The sequence below is a fragment of the Moschus berezovskii genome, chromosome 9 (genome assembly GCF_049115385.1).
Source record: "Moschus berezovskii isolate FMDL1 chromosome 9, NW_MosBer_1.0, whole genome shotgun sequence".
In the NCBI taxonomy this organism is placed as follows: Eukaryota; Metazoa; Chordata; class Mammalia; order Artiodactyla; family Moschidae; genus Moschus; species Moschus berezovskii.
Genome location: NC_142468.1, coordinates 96,423,872 through 96,442,627, shown reverse-complemented (window position 1 = coordinate 96,442,627; position 18,756 = coordinate 96,423,872). Strand labels below are relative to the sequence as shown.

Below are 18,756 nucleotides of genomic sequence, written 5' to 3'. Positions count from 1 at the left end.
GCTGTCGGTTCTTGGAAGGTGTGTGTGGGTGTGTGTGTGTGTGTGTGTGTGTGTGTATTCGGTTGATCCAGAAATTTACAGGAACATGAAATATTTCAGAAGAGGCCAGGGAACATTTCTTCATCTTATACCAGCAGAGAGATCTCAGGGGAACACATGGAGCTCCAGGGCTGGCCTTGCACTATTATGCTGGCCTGATAGAGCCAAAGCCCGCCCTGCTGTTTTCTCCTCAGTCCCTAATAGAAAAATTCAGACTGGCAGGAACCACAGGTACAGAGGACTCTTGCTTCAGAGTGCCCTGATGCTCAGACGGTGGGGGAAGGACAGATTCTCTGGGAGAACACGTCTGTTGGGAGCGGGGTCTTGCATTGCAAAGATTATGAAGGAAAGAAACTGTGAATCCCCAACAAAGCAGACACCTCAATGGAATTAGGAGTCCAGAGGATTTAGTCAGAGTTACATCTGTGAAAGGAAAGGGGAGGAAGCAGGATCAAGGAGGAGGAGCTGTGAGACCCTGAGATGCAGATCTGACAAATGCCAGACCAACAGGAAGCTCCAAAGCAAAGAGAGCCCCTGAGAGGAGCCCCGTGTTAGGCACAGAAGTGGCAAGGTCATTGTACCACTGTCCTGTCCAGGCTCTGGCTGAGGCCATGCTTGGAAGGAATTAACTGCCAGCTGGTGACTGCTAATCATACTCCCCATAGCAAAAGTGAGTCCTTTCTAGAAGAAGGATCTGAACAGTATCTGCATCTCCACGCCTGCCACAGGGACTGTCTCTGAAAGAGGAAAAGGTGAAACCACAATTTTGAGAACAGGGCTAAATACAGGGCAATAGGTGGAAAATTTTGAAAAACAAGAAGTTGAATAAGCTATGCATTAGAGTCATGAGATTCTAGGTGGACCGATATCTCACAAAATTAATAATCCATTACCTGTAAATAGGCAAAGACTGTGTCAGTCTCTGGCACCTACAGATATGTTCTGTTGTCTTGGTGGGTTGATTAGTTGATTGGTTTGGGGTTGTTGTTTTTTAGTAAATTTATTGCCAACATTTAAAAATCAAACATTTCAGGATTTCCCTGGTGATCCAGTGGCTAAAACTCTGTGCTCCCAGTACAAGGGTCCCGGGTTCAGTTCCTGGTCAGGAAACTGATTCCGCATGCCACAACTGAAGATTGAAGATCCCCTGTGCTGCAGCCAAATAAATAAATACATATTTTTAAATCAAATATTTCATATTAAAACCCAGATTCCTACCTTCTGTTTCCAGTTCCTAAAATCTGGCAATCCTGGGTTGGCCGTGTCTGTTACAAACATGAGGGAAACTAAGTGTACCCCAGGTCCGCAAGCAGCAGGTCAGGGGGAGCCACCGATCCCATGGGTTTCCAGGCACTGAGACCAAGGTATGCTGCCTCTTATCGCCCTAAGCTTATACCATCAACCACAGTTTAAACCATTCTACACAGAATGTATAAAAGGACAGAGCAGCAGGTAAAGTGAGTTTAGAAAAAAGTTTCATCAGAACTGATTAAATCTCTTTTAGGTTGGGAGCGGGAGGAGAAGGGGACGACGGAGAATGAGATGGCTGGATGGCATCACCGACTCTGTGGACATGAGTTTGAGTGAACTCCGGAAGTTGGTGATGGACAAGGAGGCCTGGCGTGCTGTGATTCATGGGGTCGCAGAGAGTCGGACACGACTGAGCAACTGAACTGAACTGAACTGAAGGTCATTTGACCATAGTCATCAATTGAAAACATTTGACCCAGGATAAAATATACATATTTGCACCAAATACAAAACATATATATACATCCAAGGTTGTTCATTGCAGCAGTGTTTGAAATGGCAAAACACTGGAAGCTATTTAAATGTTCATCAGTGGGAGACTGGCTAAATAAATTATGGCATATCCACACAATGGAGTATCGTATAGCTATTTTTAAAAGGGAGAGACATAATAAAGGGGACTATTGTGAACTACTCAGAACAATCGCCAAGAACGTATTTTAAGAAATGAAAGAAGTAGGGAAAAAGAAGAAAGAAGAGAAACAAGCAATTTGAAGGACATTATGTGTAGTGCCATTCCATTCATGGAAAATGTTTAAGGGAAAATATGCATGTAAATGCCTAGGAAACTTCTAGAAGGATACACAAGACCAAGAGCTATAGGGGGAGCAGGTAAAGGAAGCAGAAGGAAGAATTTCTTTTTTACTTTTCACTCTATAACCTTGTGTCTCTTTTAAAAATTGTGAACATGTGTTATTTTTGTAACTTAAAAAATAGATATTTCAATGATTAGAACAAAAATGCATTGATGCAGAAAATAAAATTTCAATTTAGAGAAAATTAATTTCCAAGAAAACTGTTATTCTCTAACAACGTCAAAAAAATTAAGAGTAGCTATTCAACACTGACAGCAGGTCAGGTTGTCATGACTCATTTTGATTTCACATATGGAAATAAAACTGCCTATTTCACTGGATTAGACATACTCAATAAAAATTATAAAAAGCACCCAACAGTTGCCAGCACTTAGCAAGTGTTCAGTAAAAGTCACTGTTATCACACAGTCCTCCCACACCACACAAGCCTGACTTGTGTCAGGGATGATGAGTCAATGGCCAAAATGGAATAGCTATAGCAAGATGCAGGACTTGAATTCCACCCCAGGTGAACTTCCTTCCGGACTACAGTCAGCCTTTGAGGAAGATGAGAGTGCAGTCCTCAATCACAGAGGCGTCTCCTCAAGATCTGCAGATGGTCCCACCTCCATATAAGAACAACCCCATTACCTATTAAAATCCCCACTTAAAAGAGACTCTTACGCACATATGTATTTTTCCCCCAAATTTCCTACCCTCTTCAACAAACCAGCTTGATGAGTAGTAGAGGCTGAAGACTCGCATCCTTTTTGCTTTCCTTCTACATTTTTCTGATCACAGATTCCCCCCCACCCCCAATATCTCCGGCATTCTCTGGAGGCCAAATATACCCTCCACCCAGACAAGGAGGCTATGTGCCGTTCATGAGCTCCCAAGCCAGGATTCTCCTTTCCCCAAACCCTTTGCTCTTTGAGAGGGCTTCTCTTGTTGCGGAGTGTGGGCTCCAGAGCATGTAGGCTCGGTAGTTGTGGCACAAGGGCTTAGTTGCCCTGAGGCTAGTGGTATCTTAAGGCAGATTCTTAACCACTGGACCACCAGAGAAGGCCCTCAAACCTTCTGCTCTGTGGGGTGTGACCTCCCTCAGCCTCCACCCCCACCCCCACCCCCGCTAATCTCAACCCCTGAATCTGACTGCTCACCTCTGGACAGGAAGTGGAAATCAAATGGGCCTTACAGGCCTGTGCCTTTGAGCCAAAGCCCTGAGAGGCTCTGCTTCAGTTCTCCTAAATCCCCTCCCCCAGCCCCAACAGGCAGGTGGCAAGCCCTGGGAAGGGTTTCCACAGCGCGTTAGCTCTGAACAGGTCAGAAGGAAGAGGAGTGTCATGCTATCCAGCCTCTGTCGTCAATAATTCATGAGGTTCAGACTGAGGGGCACCAGTCAGAGTCAGTTTTCCCCGCACATGGGGAAAATTAGACTCAAGCTCTCTTATCTCATCGGGATGTGCTGAATACCACAGCTGTATAACATCTCGATTGAGGAATAAACTATAAATCTAGTGCATGCTTGCTATATCATTCAGTACTCATACACTTTTAGATGCTGAAATCTTTTTGGCTGCTCAGCTGACCTACACATATGCTACCTGAACCTTTCAGTTCAGTTCAGTCGCTCAGTCGTGTCCGACTCTTTGCGACCCCATGAATCACAGCACGCCAGGCCTCCCTGTCCATCACCAACTCCTGGAGTTCACCCAAACTCATGTCCATTGAGTCGGTGATGGCATCAAGCCATCTTATTCTCTGTTGTCCCCATCTCCTCCTGCCCCCAATCTCTCCCAGCATCAGAGTCTTTTCCAGTGAGTCAACTCGTCGCACGAGGTGGCCAAAGTATTGCAGTTTCAGCTTTAGCATCGGTCCTTCCAATGAACACCCAGGATTGATCTTCTCTAGAATGGACTGGTTGGATCTCCTTGCAGTCCAAGGGACTCTCAAGAGTCTTCTCCAACACCACAGTTCAAAAGCATCAGTTCTTCGGCGATCAGCTTTCTTCACAGTCCAACTCTCACATCCATACATGACCATGGGAAAAACCATAGCCTTGACTAGACGGACCTTGGTTGGCAAAGTAATGTCTCCGCTTTTTAATATGCTATCTAGGTTGGTCATAACTTTCCTTCCAAGGAGTAAGCGTCTTTTAATTTCATGGCTGCAATCAGCATCTGCAGTGATTTTGGAGTCCAGAAAAATAAAGTCTGACACTGTTTCCACTGTTTCCCCATCTATTTCCCATGAAGTGGTGGGACCAGATGCCATGATCTTTGTTTTCTGAATGTTGAGCTTCAAGCCAACCTTTTCACTCTCCTCTTTCACTTTCATCAAGAGGCTTTTATTTTCTCTTCACTTTCTGCCATAAGGGTGGTGTTATCTGCATATCTGAGGTTATTGATATTTCTCCCAGCAATCTTGATTCCAGCTTGTGTTTCTTCCAGCCCAGCGTTCCTCATGATGTACTCTGCATAGAAGTTAAATAAGCAAGGTGACAATATACAACCTTGATGTACTCCTTTTCCTATTTGGAACCAGTCTGTTGTTCCATTCCAGTTCTAACTGTTGCTTCCTGTCCCGCATACAGGTTTCTCAAGAGGCAGGTCAGGTGGTCTGGTATTCCCATCTCTTTCAGAATTTTCCACAGTTTATTGTGATCCACACAGTCAAAGGCTTTAGCATAGTCAAGGAAGCAGAAATAGATGTTTTTCTGGAACTCTCTTGCTGTCTCCATGATCCAGAGGATGTTGGCAATTTGATTTCTGGTTCCTCTGCCTTTTCTAAAACCTGCTTGAACATCTGGAAGTTCACGGTTCATATATTGCTGAAGCCTGGCTTGGAGAATTTTGAGCATGTGAATTCTGTTAAACAGCAATCCCCGGAACTGAATTTCACAGACTAGGATTCTCTCTCCTCTAATTGTAGGGATTGACATCAGGTTGCCAGACTGGTGATTTCACCAACTAACAACCCTTTTCTCAACCTACCCATCTGCTTTCATCATCTTCTCTTAACAGAAAGACTAACACCAAAAAAAAAAAAAAAAAGAGCAAAAGCATATCCCAGAATAAAGGACTATCTGTTAAATTAAATAAGCTTAGCTTTATGAAACACTGTATTTTCTTTTTATTTTTTTGCCTTGAACTAGTGAAAACTTTGCCTTGGATCTGCACAACTTCTCAGGCTGGCATTGGGAGGCCACAGGGTTAAACCAATTCAGATGCTGACACTGGGTCTGTCAGGGCCTTTCTTCAGTGTATCATAAGCCATCCAGATTTATTAATTCTCCCAGAAACCCAGGAGGGAGATCATTTCAGCCCACTTGGCAGAAGTGGAGGCTGAAGTCTTGGACACAGAATTTATAGCTGGAGAGGACCTTATCTATCATCTAACCCAGCACCCTCAGCTTACAGATGGAGAGCCTGGCCTGTGGCAGCAATAATAATTACTCTATGGTGGCAATAATTACTATGTGTTTAGTAGTTCAAAGTTTATAAAATGCTTTTACATTCAACAAATATTTATTGAACTAGGATGGAGGCTAAGACCCGGGGATACAGTGATTATGGACAACTTGAGTGCTCCTGAATGCTCTGAATTTCCACCACTGGTTAGCGGACACTCTACCTCCTTGGTACCACTTAGGCCTAGAGAAGTCCTCTAGAGTGGAGGATATAAGAGATTCTGTCAGGGCAGGATCTTTAATTGTGCACACTGGTTACCCCTGGTGATCAGAGTCTGCCCTCCAGGCCTATCGGGATGGAGAAGAACTTGAGCCAGAGTGAAGGGCAGTGCGGGCCTAGCCCTGCTCCTCTCCCTCAGGTGTCTCTCCTAGGCTCCTCCAGGCTCCCCTGAGACCCTCAGGAGGTGAGCTGCCTGGGGACCACGGGCCTCACCCCCATGGGCAATCTCAAAACATCTGCCCTCTTTTGGGCTGTCACAAACGTGGACCCAGACTTTCTTGGAAAACAAAACCCACCTTGAAGTTCTAGGAAGCAAAATCAAACAGTTAAAGTCCCCTCTGCCCCAAAAACTGACGTGGGCAAGCAGATGTGGGAGGAGGAGCAGGACAAAGAAGGCTACGAGCTCCCCGAGGTGGGGAGGGCCCTACAGGGAACCGGAACCGACAGCGCCATCCCAGGCCGGGCCGGCCCGGGCGAACAGGGGATCTGGGCGCGCGACGGCCACGAACGGCAGGGGGCGCTCTCGGCCACGGCCGGCTCCCCTGGCCAAGGGCCCGCGCGCAGCTGGACGAGCTGTCCGGATCTAGGGCTTACGGGGAGCGGGGAGGCGGGCCGCCGAGCAGGAGGAGCCTCACCCTTCGCCCTGCCCCCTGTCACCTCCCCTGGGCGGTGCAGAACCCTGAACCGGCCGAGCCATGTTGAAGGTGCGACTGGCATTGGGTGCCTGTGCGCGGTCGTGGAAGTCGGTCCGGATGGCCAGCTGCGGGATGGCGCGCCGGAACCCGCTGGAGAATAAGGTGGCCTTAGTAACGGCCTCCACTGACGGGTGAGTGCCCGAGTCTCAGAGTCCCCCGTTGTCTGCAAAAAGGTACTACCCCTTGTCCTTGGCCTCCCGTGCCCTCTCTTCAGTCCTCCCGTGTGGCCAGAGTTGACCCTGGAAGAGAGGCACCACGTGGTTGGCCTGCAGCCCCCTTCGGATTGCGCTCCCCCCACCTTTACAGCTGCCAGCTCTCTTGTCACTGCTGCCTCTGGCTCGACTCTGCCGCCTTGGTGCTGCCCCTCACCCCACCCCATCTATCTTGTCTCCTGGGGTTCTGGGCCGTCCCAATCAACTGGCTCCACCTAGAGTCTGGGAAGACCAGAGGCCAGAAGTCCAGGACAGTCCAGATTCCAAACACCCTATCCACTGCCTACACCGACTGTGGAAATGTTCCAGACACCCCACTGCGGCACCCCCAGGAGCCTCACAGAACTTTGCCCCTTCCGTAGAGGAGACACAAGTCATGTGTCCAGATTCTTGTTTAGTTCAGTATATTGTGGCCTCCCTTGCCCAGCCTGTTTCTTACCAACCCCTGTTGCAGCTGCTGCTGCTGCTGCTAAGTCACTTCAGTTGTGTCTGACTCTGTGTGACCCCATAGACGTCAGCCCACCAGGCTCCGCCATCCCTGGGATTCTCCAGGCAAGAACACTGGAGTGGGTTGCCATTTCCTTCTCCAATGCATGGAAATGAAAAGTGAAAGTGAAGTCGCTCAGTCATATCCAACTCTTAGCAACCCCATGGACTGCAGCTGGGATTTTCCAGGCAAGAGTATTGGAGTGGGGTGCCAGTGCCTTCTCCCCAACCACTGTTACCTACCCTGTTTCTCATTCCCACAGACCCCTGCTAGATGCCAGCTCTTCACAAAGCTAGAATACATATAAATGGGGAAACCTAATGGCTAACAAGTACAAAATGTGTAACCCTGGGGGCTTCCCTGGAGGTCCAGTGGCTAACTCCATGCTCTCAATGCAGGAGGCCCAGGTTCAATCCCTGGTCAGTGAACTAGATCCCACATGGACCAACCAAGACCCATATAGCCAGATAGATGATTTTTTTTTTAATGTGTAACACTTTCTCTTATGAACGTAAAAAATTTATGTTTGTAACCAGAGACCTCCAGTTTCATACATACCCCAAAACATAACTCATTCAGTTCAGTTCTGATGCTGAGAAAGATTGAAGGCGGGAGAAGGGGACGACAGAGGATGAGGTGGTTGGATGGCGTCACCGACTCAGTGGATATGAATTTGAGTAAACTCTGGGAGTTGGTGATGGACAGGAAGTCCTGGATGCTGCAGTCCATGGGGTCACAAAGAGTTGGATACGACTGAGCGACTGAACTGACTGAACCTGAAACCCCGTTTCATATGTACCCCAAAACATAACTAACAATAGAATATTGAGATGATGTAGATTGCTATCCTAAGGAAACTATTTAGGGGTAGAAGCTTTTCTGAGAGAGACTCTCCAATCATGGAAATCACTGCTGCTTGCTATACCCCTAACTCATTTCTTTTCTCCCCTCAGTCCCTATAGGGTATGGAGCCTATGACCCATGGTGGATAACACCTGTGGAAGGTTTTATCACTTCCTGGGAACCTAGACTGAGGGCCAAAACCATAATAAAAATAGTAATCCAGCGCCAAAAAGATGCTAAGCATGTCCATCTGTATGGTAATGGCTGTGCCATTAATCCTAACACTTGGAGATCCTACAGAAAGAGCTGGAATTCGAAGTCCAGGCAGCCTGACTTAAGAGCCCATGCTCTCACCCTCTTCCTGTACCAGGCTTAAAAGTCCTTATCTCTCTCTGCCCACAGGATCGGTTTTGCCATCGCCCGGCGTCTGGCCCAGGACGGGGCCCATGTGGTGGTCAGCAGCCGGAAGCAGCAGAATGTGGACCAGGCAGTGGCAGCGCTGCAAGGGGAGGGGCTGAGCGTGACGGGCACCGTGTGCCATGTAGGGAAGGCTGAGGACCGGGAGCGGCTGGTGGCCACGGTAAGCAGCAAGGATACAGGTCCAGAGCCATGAGACAGCAGAAGGGAGGCAGCCTGAGCTGGTTTTCCTGGAAACATGGGTGTAATCCAAACCAGCACTGTTAACTAAAACAAAATAGTGCGTTCTGCATACCCACACCAGTCCACCGGCACATCTTTATGTGTGCCTTTCTGTTCTGTCTCCGAGAATCATCCCATCTCAGTCAGAGAACCAAAAAACACTGAACTGTTTCTACCCTGCATTGTGCCTTGGAGCACCCAAAAAACAGCTGGTCCTGGCTCTCCAATAGCTTCCAGTCTAATTGGGCAGATGAGAAGGGTAAATTGGCATTCCCACTATGAGCTAAGAAACAATCAATCCCGTTTTTCAGTTTATAAAGTTGAGTACCCAGGAACCTATAGGAGGCAGCCCGTTATGTTTCAGCCACCTACTGTGTGCCATTCACTTTGTCTCGAGCCTTTCACAGGTTATCTCCAAACAACAACCCAAGCAAAGGCAGGACCATGCTCCCTGTTTAAAGACTGGTTCAGAAAGCTGGGGCAACACCCCAAGGTCCCACAACTAGTAACGGAAGAGATGTGAGCCAACCCAGACTTACCAGCTACCTGTGTGTTTGTGTTAGTCACTCAGTCATGTCCAACTTTTGTGATCCCATGGACTGTAGCCCACCAGACTCCTCCATCCATGGAATTCTCCAGGCGAGAATACTGGAGTGCCTAGCCATTCCCTTCTCTAGGGGATTTTCCTGACCCAGAGATCTAACCCGGATCTCCTGCATTGCAGGCAGATTCTTTACCGTCTCAGCCACCAGGGAAGTCAAGCTACCTACAAACTACCAAGCATTTCCCTACCAGGTCAGGCCTTAGGTGCCCTCTTGGACTTTAGTCTCAAAGAAAGTGGCTCAGCCAGTGTCGTGAGCTGGATGGCACCAGTCTTGCAGGTGAACATCTTACAAAGGAGGCCACTCTTTCCTAGGCTCAGGGCACACCCTTTATTTCTTGGAGGGGCAGGAAGAATCTACCCAAGGATGGGAAGCAAAAGATACTGTGCTGACAGAATGGAAAGCAGTGGAAATAATTTGGGTAATCTTAGACAAGGAGGGCATGAAACGATTGTACACAGTGGCATAGTAGACAGCATAGGTTATTCCATTTGTCAGGAGTCATTTGGAAGGTGCTCAAATGTGCATTGGAGAGAGTCAGTTGTGGGCCCAAGAAAGCCACCATGCCTGGCCACCTCTGCCATCTCTGCTGGACAGAGCCTGAGACCTTGATCCTCAGGGTGGCAGCCACCTGGGATCCTGGGCCAACTAGTGGCCATGTGAAATGTATGTGGCCACTTAATGTCAAAATCCTGCTGGGAATGTGACTTCTGGACCCTCACCAGGTCCCCTTTGCCCATCCTGCAGCTGTGACCCAGAAGTGGCGTTTGAGCTAGACTTTGAGGAGTGGGTTGGACTAGGCAGATGGCATAGGTCCAGGATCTCAAATGATCCTGCAAAATGAGCAGATAGTCAAGGAAGGGAGGGTGGGGTGCTCTGTGAACCCACAGTGTGAGAGCACAGGCTCGGGAGCCCTGGTAGGAAATGGTTCCGGTGGGAAGGATGTGGGACATGGACCTCCATGGCCTCCCAAAGGAGTTTAGACATTCTTGGAGGAGATAAGAATCCACGTGAGATTTTGAGGAAGGTGGAAATAATTACTAAAGAACAATAATCTGGCACTGGTAGGAAGGATATATTGGAGAAAAGAAGACTCTGGACAAGGACATTGGTGAGGAAGCTGACATTGTCACTTGGGTCTAGAGCAGTGGCAGAAAGGCCAGAACAGATGTACCTAAGAGATGTTTAGTGGGAACCAACCAAATTTTTCTCCCCCTGGCTGGTGTCAAGAAATGGAACCAGGAGGGATGAATCAAAATTGACTCTCAAGTAGTTGAAAAGACCAGTGTCGAGTGGAGAATGATAGGATACTTGGCGGTTTGATATGTGTCCTGCCTATGGCCAGCCACTAGCCTGTGATGAGGGAAGCTGCTGCCCTGAGCATGGTTGTTCCCCAGTGGCCTCCTAAGCTGCACCTTGAAGCTTCTCAAAGGCGGCAAGAGCTGAAACCAGATCAGCCACTTCTCCACTTGATTCTACTTTAAAAAAAAATATATATATATATATATATATAGACCTATCAGAACACAGAGCGAGCAACTCTTAACCAGTTTAGGGTAGCAATCACACAATTTAGAGCAAGCCTTCGAAGACACCTGGGTGGCCATAGCAATTTCGCCATTAATCTTCCACGTTCTCTGTCTCTGTTCAGTCACAAGCCAGCCTGCTGTCCTCTCCGTGCTGATAGGCCTAAAAGGAGAAGGGGTTGGGATGCACAGACCAACCGGAAGAGTGCTCCAGGCAATTCTACCGCAGTCCACTGGCTCCCCACCCCTAACACATCTGCACGCGTCACTTTCTGACGCATCTTGCGTTTTCCTTGAGACTTACACAGAGCCGAGGCAGGTGACCTGGACGCCAAAATTTAGACAGTGCAGGAGAGTACTGATACAGGTTTTGCAAAGATTACGTGATCTTAAAATGTGTTAAATTTACGTGTTGACAGCCCAGGCATCCCCCTCAGCAGTGTGGAAGCAACTGAGCTTAGCACCTAGTTAGCAAGAATAATTAGTTAAAAACGGGAGTTAGCAGATGGTACACATTGGTAATAACACCCCTCTGTGTGCCAAATCGGGAAGCACAAAGTTGATTGAGGGCCCATTTAGTGCCGTTTGCCCAAGGCATCAAAATTGCCAGGTCTGGGCAAATGTGAAGTCTGTTTGCCCAGTGGCAGAATGCTGGCAGAAAGACTGTTTATTCGTTACTCCAGCACGTGCCTTTACCACCTACTTACAGTTTATTAAGGAGGTTAGCTGTTGGCTCTCTTGGTTTTCCCAGTTTAAATCTCAGTTTCTGCCTTAAATCTTCCGTGTCTCCAGGCCAAAACAATAAAAGCAGGAGGTGGGGGAGGGGAGAAAAACACATCACCACTGAGCGTGGAACTGCTTTAAGCCCAGACCGGCGTCTCCCCCATTGTGGCCCTCCTGGATAGCCAGGTTCATAGTGACCCCAACTCACCTCTGAAGGACTCTTATGAATTAGCTCTGGGCTAGAGAGTCAGTTCTGCCACCACTAACTAGTCTTGTGCCTTAAGCATATCACCTCTCCAAAGACTCAATGAGTAGAACTCCTCTTCTTAGCTGGTCCTGATATGTCATTACTGAGCTATATGACCTTGAGAAATTAACTTCACTGAACCTCAGTTTTATCACCTTCACCATGAGGACATTGGGCGAGATGATCTCAAAGGCCCCTCCCAGGGGCAACTTTCTGTGGGTCTATTTAAATTCATTTTTCCATTCAGGTACATGTGGACAGGCTGAGTTTGACTAGTGGTAACTCATTCAAGGGAAACTGGAAAGTAAGCACTTGGAGAAATGGGGCTAGGACAAAAGAGGAAAGGTTTAGAAATGGATTTTGAGGTGAAAGCTGAGGCCATGAGAATAAAGGAGTTCCAAAAGGGAAAATCAAAAGAGAAAGGATCAGTGACAGCCTTAGAAGAAGTGGCAGCAGGAAGAAGAGATTGCAAAAGAAATGAGACAACCTTGAATGTTTTAGCAGTAGAGCTTGGGGCTTCCCTGGTGACTCAGTGGTAGAGAATCCGTCTGCCAATGCAAGAGATGCAGGTTTGATCCCCTGAAGAAGGAAATGGCAATCCATTCCAGTATTATTACCTGGGAAATCCCACAGACAGAGCAACCTGGCAGGTTGCAGTCCTCAAGATTGTAAGAGTTGGACACTGTTTAGTGACTAAACAACAACAGCAGAGCTTGGGGTGCTTTTGAAGAGAAAATATTTTAAGGAAAAGAGTTCATTTTGACAACTGTCCCTAAGAAGGAACCCTTTACCAATATTGATAAATGCACCTCCCTTACCGTCCTGTATGAAAAGGCAAAAAGATAGGACACTGAAAGATGAACTCCCCAGGTCAGTAGGTGCCCAATATGCTACTGGAGATCAGTGGAGAAATAACTCCAGAAAGAATGAAGGGATGGAGCCAAAGCATAAACAACACCCAGTTGTGGATGTGAGTGGTGATAGAAGCAAGGTCTGATGCTGTAAAGAGCAATATTGTATAGGAACCTGGAGTTGGAAAAGATTGAAGGCAGGAGGAGAACGGGACAACAGAGAATGAGATGGTTAGATGGCATCACTGACTCAATGGGTCAGTTTGGGTAAACTCCGGGAATTGGTGATGGACAGGGAAGCCTGGCATGCTGAGGTTCTTGGGGTTACAAAGAGTCGGACACGACTGAGCGACTGAACTGAACTGAAGTTACTGTCCTGTAGCCCTAATTCAGATCTTCCTCCTCTCTAGGCTGTGAAGCTTCATGGCGGCGTGGACATCCTGATCTCCAATGCTGCCGTCAACCCTTTCTTTGGAAACTTGATGGATGTCTCCGAGGAGGTGTGGGACAAGGTAAGAGGGGATGAGAGCAGCAGGGGGTGGGCCTCAGAAGGTGGCACGCACTCAGTCTGCTTTTAGAATGCACTTGTCAAGTGCAGTGTAAATGTGAGGAATCCTCACAATTTGCCACACACCTGCAGGGCACCTGGCAAAGGGAGCATGGCGGTGGGAGGCTCCCTTTGTCCCTGTCTTTCTCTTTCATTCCTGCTTCTCCACAAATTTGCTTTCATTGACTCCTTGCTAACTGTCTTCTGCTTCCCTCCCCCAACTCTCTCCCCTCTACCACCGTGGGCTTATCCAAGCTCTTCTTCCTGGTTTATTTCCAGCAGGCATGGCAGCTAATATGCCAATAACTAATACACTCAGACTTACACACCACCCCTCCCCCTCTCAGCTGCCAAAAACGAATGATTTTTCATTAGCTGGAAAACTTTAATAGCTGCTAGTTAAGTGAAATATCAGTTCTAGTGAAATGAACTAAGTTGCCGCTTTATGACATACAGCCTTTGAAAAAGACTTGCACGCTTTCTTTTTTAACTCCAATGTCAAGAACATCTGAGATCTAGATGTCTAAATTCAAGAAACAGAATATTGGTTTTCACATGAGCCTATATAATTACATTATATTTATAATGTATATCACAGACCTACATTCTTTAATTATAAAGTCTTAATTGAAAGATTTGTCTTTGTTTACTAAGGTTAATACTCCCACATGATTTGGAAATGCTAAATTTTTTATGATCTCCCATGGTTTTGCCTTTTACCCTGATGTCATCAATAATTTCTCAACACTGAAGTTTAAGGATACTAAAATATTCTAGTTTGTTTATCAGTGTTCCACAGACAGAGAGACCAAAGTGCCAACATGGTCTTCAGTGGGTCAGTTCCTGATTGATATTCTTTAAAGCAGAGAAACATCTTTCATGAGCAGTCTGAATAGGGACCACATGAAAATCAGTTATAAACTGGGTAATTTTTCTTTTTAGTTGGCTTTTTTTTTAATATCATAATACATCAAATCTAAATTCAGTGGTTGATCCTTGATTGAGCCCTGGACTTTTAAAATAAGGACATTTGGGGGACAGTTGGGGAAGATTTTTTATGGACAGTATATTAAGTAAAATCATGATTATCAATGTTAAATTTCTTGGGTGTGATAATGAATGGTGGTGTGTAAGAACATCCTTATTATTTGGAAATAATGCTAAAGCATTTTGGCTATAGTATTGTAATGTCTGCAACTTAACTTCCAAGGGTAAGGAAAAAGCTGCATAAGCACATAGTTAGGGCAAATGGCACAAAATGTCAACAACTGGTGAATGTAGTTAAAGGATATCCAGATATTCATTGTCCTTCTATTTCAACTTATCTGTAAGAGTGAAATTTTTCAAAATAAACAGTTACATGGGAGGAATGGGAGGGGACTATCCCAGCAGTGCCTGGAACAATGTAAGCAAGGCTCATGCATCTGTTTACATTACAGATGTACAGTTTTGATTTTAGACTCTGCCCCAGCTCCCCCAATAGTGCCTCCTCATGATCCCATTTGCCAATAAGTATGCAGCCAGACAGTCGATTCTGGAGGACCAAGAGCATCTCCCTCCCTAACTCAGAAGCCAGGAAAGTGCTGGAACAACCCCAAGTGCCTGAGGTCAGGCCACATTTTCCCTGAGAATCACGGCTCACTCTGGGGCAGGTCCAGGAAGCCAGCCCAATTCCCAGGCTCTCGCTAGTTGGAAGACAGTCCAGCTCAAGTCCAAGTCAGCCTTGAGAGTTCAGATCCATTCTGGGTCAGATCAGACTTGCTGCTGCTGCTGCTGCTAAGTCACTTCAGTCGTGTCCGACTCTGTGTGACCCATAGACGGAAGCCCACCAGGCTCCCCCATCCCAGATCAGACTTAGGAAACAAGATAAACCAGCCTCCATTCTTTCTCACCCAAACCCCAAAATGTGTCACTCTCTAGCTGTCATTCTCAAAGCTCCCTTGCTCTGGGCCATGGTATCTTCACTTGTAAGCTCTGGGTAAATCATCTCTAGGACTTCTGCAAACCCTAACAAACAGATCCTGGGGACCCCATGCTAACTCTCCATCACCCTGCCTTCTGCAATCTTCTGAAGACCCTCATGCTGTTGCCCCTCTTCTATTGCAGATTCTGGACATTAATGTGAAGGCCACAGCCCTGCTGACAAAGGCAGTGGTGCCAGAGATGGCGAAACGAGGGTACAGGGAAGGGGGGGGCCTGGGTGCGATGGGCCCCAGGCAGGCCGAGGGCAGGGTGTCCGTGGCATCAGGGCCATTCTGTTCTGTTTTCAGAGGCGGCTCAATAGTGATCGTGTCTTCCGTAGCAGCCTACAGCCCGTTTCCTGTAAGAACCCCCTTCTCTGCTACTTTTATCCTTTCCTCCATCCTGTACCTTCCATTCCTCCAGTCACCCTAGGAAATGTGTGTCCCCTTTTGGAGTCACACCACCTTCCAACGAAATAGAGGTCTTGCCTCCACAAATGCTAACCGAGGGGCGGTTTTGCCAATAAGACAGTTCCTAACTGGGACCCTCTTTAACAAGAGATGCCCTATTATCAGTTGCCCATTCTATCTTATGTTAAGAACCAAGAATGAGCTGGAGTTGAAGAGACTAACCGATTCTTTGCTTTCCCCAGAGCCTGGGTCCTTACAACATTTCTAAAACAGCCTTGCTGGGCCTCACTAAGAACCTGGCCATAGAACTGGCAGAGTGGAATATTCGGGTGAACTGCCTGGCACCTGGACTCATCAAGACTAGCTTCAGCCGTGTGGTGAGGAAGGGGAGTCCTGCATCCCACTGGGACTCTAAAGGGCATTTTCTCAATGGAGAAGCCCAGCTCCTGGGTTCTGAGCTCCCAGCCACTTCCACCCCCTGCCCTGGACTTTTCCACACTCCCCCTCCATACCAGCCATGTGTCCAGACCAGATCCCCACACCATCCTTTCCTAAGGTGCACAGTGAGACTGAGGAATTCAGATTCCACTCAGGCTGTTTCAGATTTCCTTAAGTGGACGAGACCTGGAGCAAGCCACCAAAAGTCCTCCTTAGGACCTGAAGAGAATGGAGCAGAGGAGGGCAGTGAGTGGTGATGGGAGCTGGGAAGAACTAGGAAATGAAGGGGGCTCCTCTCCATCCTTCCCCTCAATAGATGTGAGGGCAGGCAGTTTGTCCTTTCACTGGCCCTCACAGGAAGAGATTTTCCTTTTTCCTGCAGTTGTGGGAGGATCAGGAAAGACAAGAAAGCATAAAAGCAGCCATGAAGATCAAAAGGTAAGGCTGTCACAGGGGAGGGTGAGGGGGGATAAAGATGGAAAGGTCTGGTCCCTCGAAGCCCATAGCTTTCCGTCTCTCAGTCCCGCAGACAACATAGCCATCCTTTCCTTGCTTCAAACACACAGACTTCACAAGTTTGTGAACAGAGCATCACTACAGTGGTGTGTGCAGGGAGTCTGCCTCCTTGCAAAAACCAAACACAGAGGCATCCAGGTTTAGTGGAGCAGAGCCCAGGGGGAGGCCCTGACTCCTCTCTCCACCTGGGTGTTTGCCTCCACTTCTGGGTGTCCCTAAAGATCAGGGACCAAAACCAAAATCAAAGCATGCTTTTTCAGTCTCCCTTGAATAAAAAGAGTCATGTTTCCAAAGTTCAGGTTGATAATGCTACAATTCAAATAAAAGGATCCTACAATTCAAATGAAAGTCTCCAAACTTCCCTTGCTTAAGAAGAGTAGCCTCTTCCCCCAAAAGGTCAGGCACCTTCCTCTGACTCCCTGTCCTCTAAGTTCTCTGCCTCTTTCCAGTCTCTGGCTTCTGGGAGCTCTCTTGTCTTTAGCTCCTCCACCTTTTCCTCTCAAGGACACGTACCAGCAATGCCTCCTTGAGGAGGGAGATGCTCTCAAGTGCTCCCAAAGCCATTCTCATGTCAGGCATGAGCTGCAGGCCTCGTCCACAACTCATTAATCGGTCAGGGCATTGTCATCCTTGAGCCACAGTGAATGATCTGGCCCTGTGCTTTTCAGTCTTGGATGCACATTAGAATCAGCTGAGTAGTTGTGAAACCCCAGATGCTCGAGCCTCACTCCCAGAGAGTCTTTGTTAATTGGTCCAAGGCAGGACCTAGGCATCTTTAGTGGGGGAAGGGGAGGGAGGGAGAAGTTGAGCCTCTCAGATGACAACAATGTGTAGTTAGGATGGAGAACCACTAATCCAGTCCTTCTAGGTTTGAAGTACCCACTCCACCCACCTCTAGAGCATTCTATGGCAGTTAGATTAAAGTGTTCCCTAACTATGCAATCACTGATACAAACACTGAGAATTAGCACAATCTCACAAAATGACTTTGAGACAAAAATAGATTCCTAAAAAAGTTGTCTGTGAATTGAAGCTGTACAAATGGAATCATTTTAAATAAATCATTTACTGTCTCACAGACTCTCTGATATTTGAATAGTATGCACACATGTGAAACAAATTCTCTGAAGAATGAAATAGCCAGGTTATCTATATAACTTTGGATTTTGGTGTCCTGAGTTCTCTAAAAAACAAAGTATCCCTATATTATATGAATATAATGTGTAGTGGTTTTTGCAGAGTACAGTATTAATGCTTCTATTGAATTATAACAGCATATAATAATGGTAGCCCTATTTTATGGACAATTCACTGGTCCTGAAAAATCGCCTGATACTCCAGCAAATTCCATTCCCTGTTTGATTTTTATTCCCTTTTTCCCTGCTTCCCAGGATAGGCAAGCCAGAGGATTGTGCCGGCATCGTGTCTTTCCTATGCTCTGAAGATGCCAGCTACATCACTGGGGAGACAGTGGTGGTAGCTGGAGGGACCCCATCCCACCTCTAATGACATGGAGAGCATCCACCAGGGCAGAGATTGGGCTCCAACTCCAGAGTCCTGTTCCCGAATCCATCAACTGGCCTTTCCCACCTCTGCCTAGCATACTGCTAACCTTACACCATAACACCCCCCTGCCACACACACACACACATACACACACACACACAAATCAATTCTGCCCTGTGCAAAACTCCAGCATTCTCTGCTATCAAGGTGTGGTCTTAGGAGAATTCCTGCTGTTGCTGTAGCCTTGGACAAAGACGTCCCTTGAGAGAACAGAGCAGGCCAGTTGAGAGGGCTTAGTCTACTGTGGTAAAGACCAACTTGTATTTTTTTTTCTGGGCATCAGGGAAATTTGAGGAGAGGGGACAGAAGGAACTTGGAGTGGAAGGAACTGAGTTGGAAATTAACAACTCGCAAATGAGGTCCAAATAAAACGCAGATGATCACGATGCTTTGAGTCAATGTGCTCATTTTTCAGTGTAGGATAGCCGAGCAGAGCATAAGTCTGAGTGGACTGGATTCCCCTGTATGTTCCCAGATGCTAAGTCTGGATCCTCCTAACCCTCCTCCTTGTCTCCAGGACCCGAGCGTAAAGCTGGGGGTGGAGGTGTTTGCAGAGCTGCCAGCTGGGAGGAGGTGGCACGGGCATTCCCAGGTGCTACTCTCGGCTCACAGCCGCAGGGATGGTGCCAAGAACATCGCAGGGATCACCGAGGCTGGGC

General features: G+C 47.3%; 1 protein-coding gene across 1 annotated transcript; it reads left to right on the top strand.

The window, feature by feature from the left end:
- The first annotated feature begins 6,428 nt into the window (after positions 1–6,428).
- Positions 6,429–18,483, top strand: LOC129563056 (dehydrogenase/reductase SDR family member 4). Its single transcript, XM_055436660.2, has 8 exons — positions 6,429–6,659; positions 8,473–8,650; positions 13,069–13,170; positions 15,312–15,382; positions 15,476–15,527; positions 15,820–15,954; positions 16,398–16,453; positions 17,923–18,483. The coding sequence occupies exons 1-8, from the start codon at positions 6,529–6,531 to the stop codon at positions 18,035–18,037; spliced, it is 840 nt and encodes a 279-aa protein (XP_055292635.1). The 5' UTR covers positions 6,429–6,528; the 3' UTR covers positions 18,038–18,483.
- The last annotated feature ends 273 nt before the right edge of the window (positions 18,484–18,756 follow it).

What these genes read in the sequence shown, in the direction of transcription:
- LOC129563056 (XM_055436660.2), top strand. Translation starts at nt 6,529, where the DNA reads ATGTTGAAGGTGCGACTGGCATTGGGTGCCTGTGCGCGGTCGTGGAAG. An exon ending in GGGAGCGGCTGGTGGCCACG is followed by an intron (nt 8,651 to 13,068) that starts GTAAGCAGCAAG and finishes CCTCCTCTCTAG; the next exon opens with GCTGTGAAGCTTCATGGCGG. An exon ending in AGACTAGCTTCAGCCGTGTG is followed by an intron (nt 15,955 to 16,397) that starts GTGAGGAAGGGG and finishes TTTTTCCTGCAG; the next exon opens with TTGTGGGAGGATCAGGAAAG.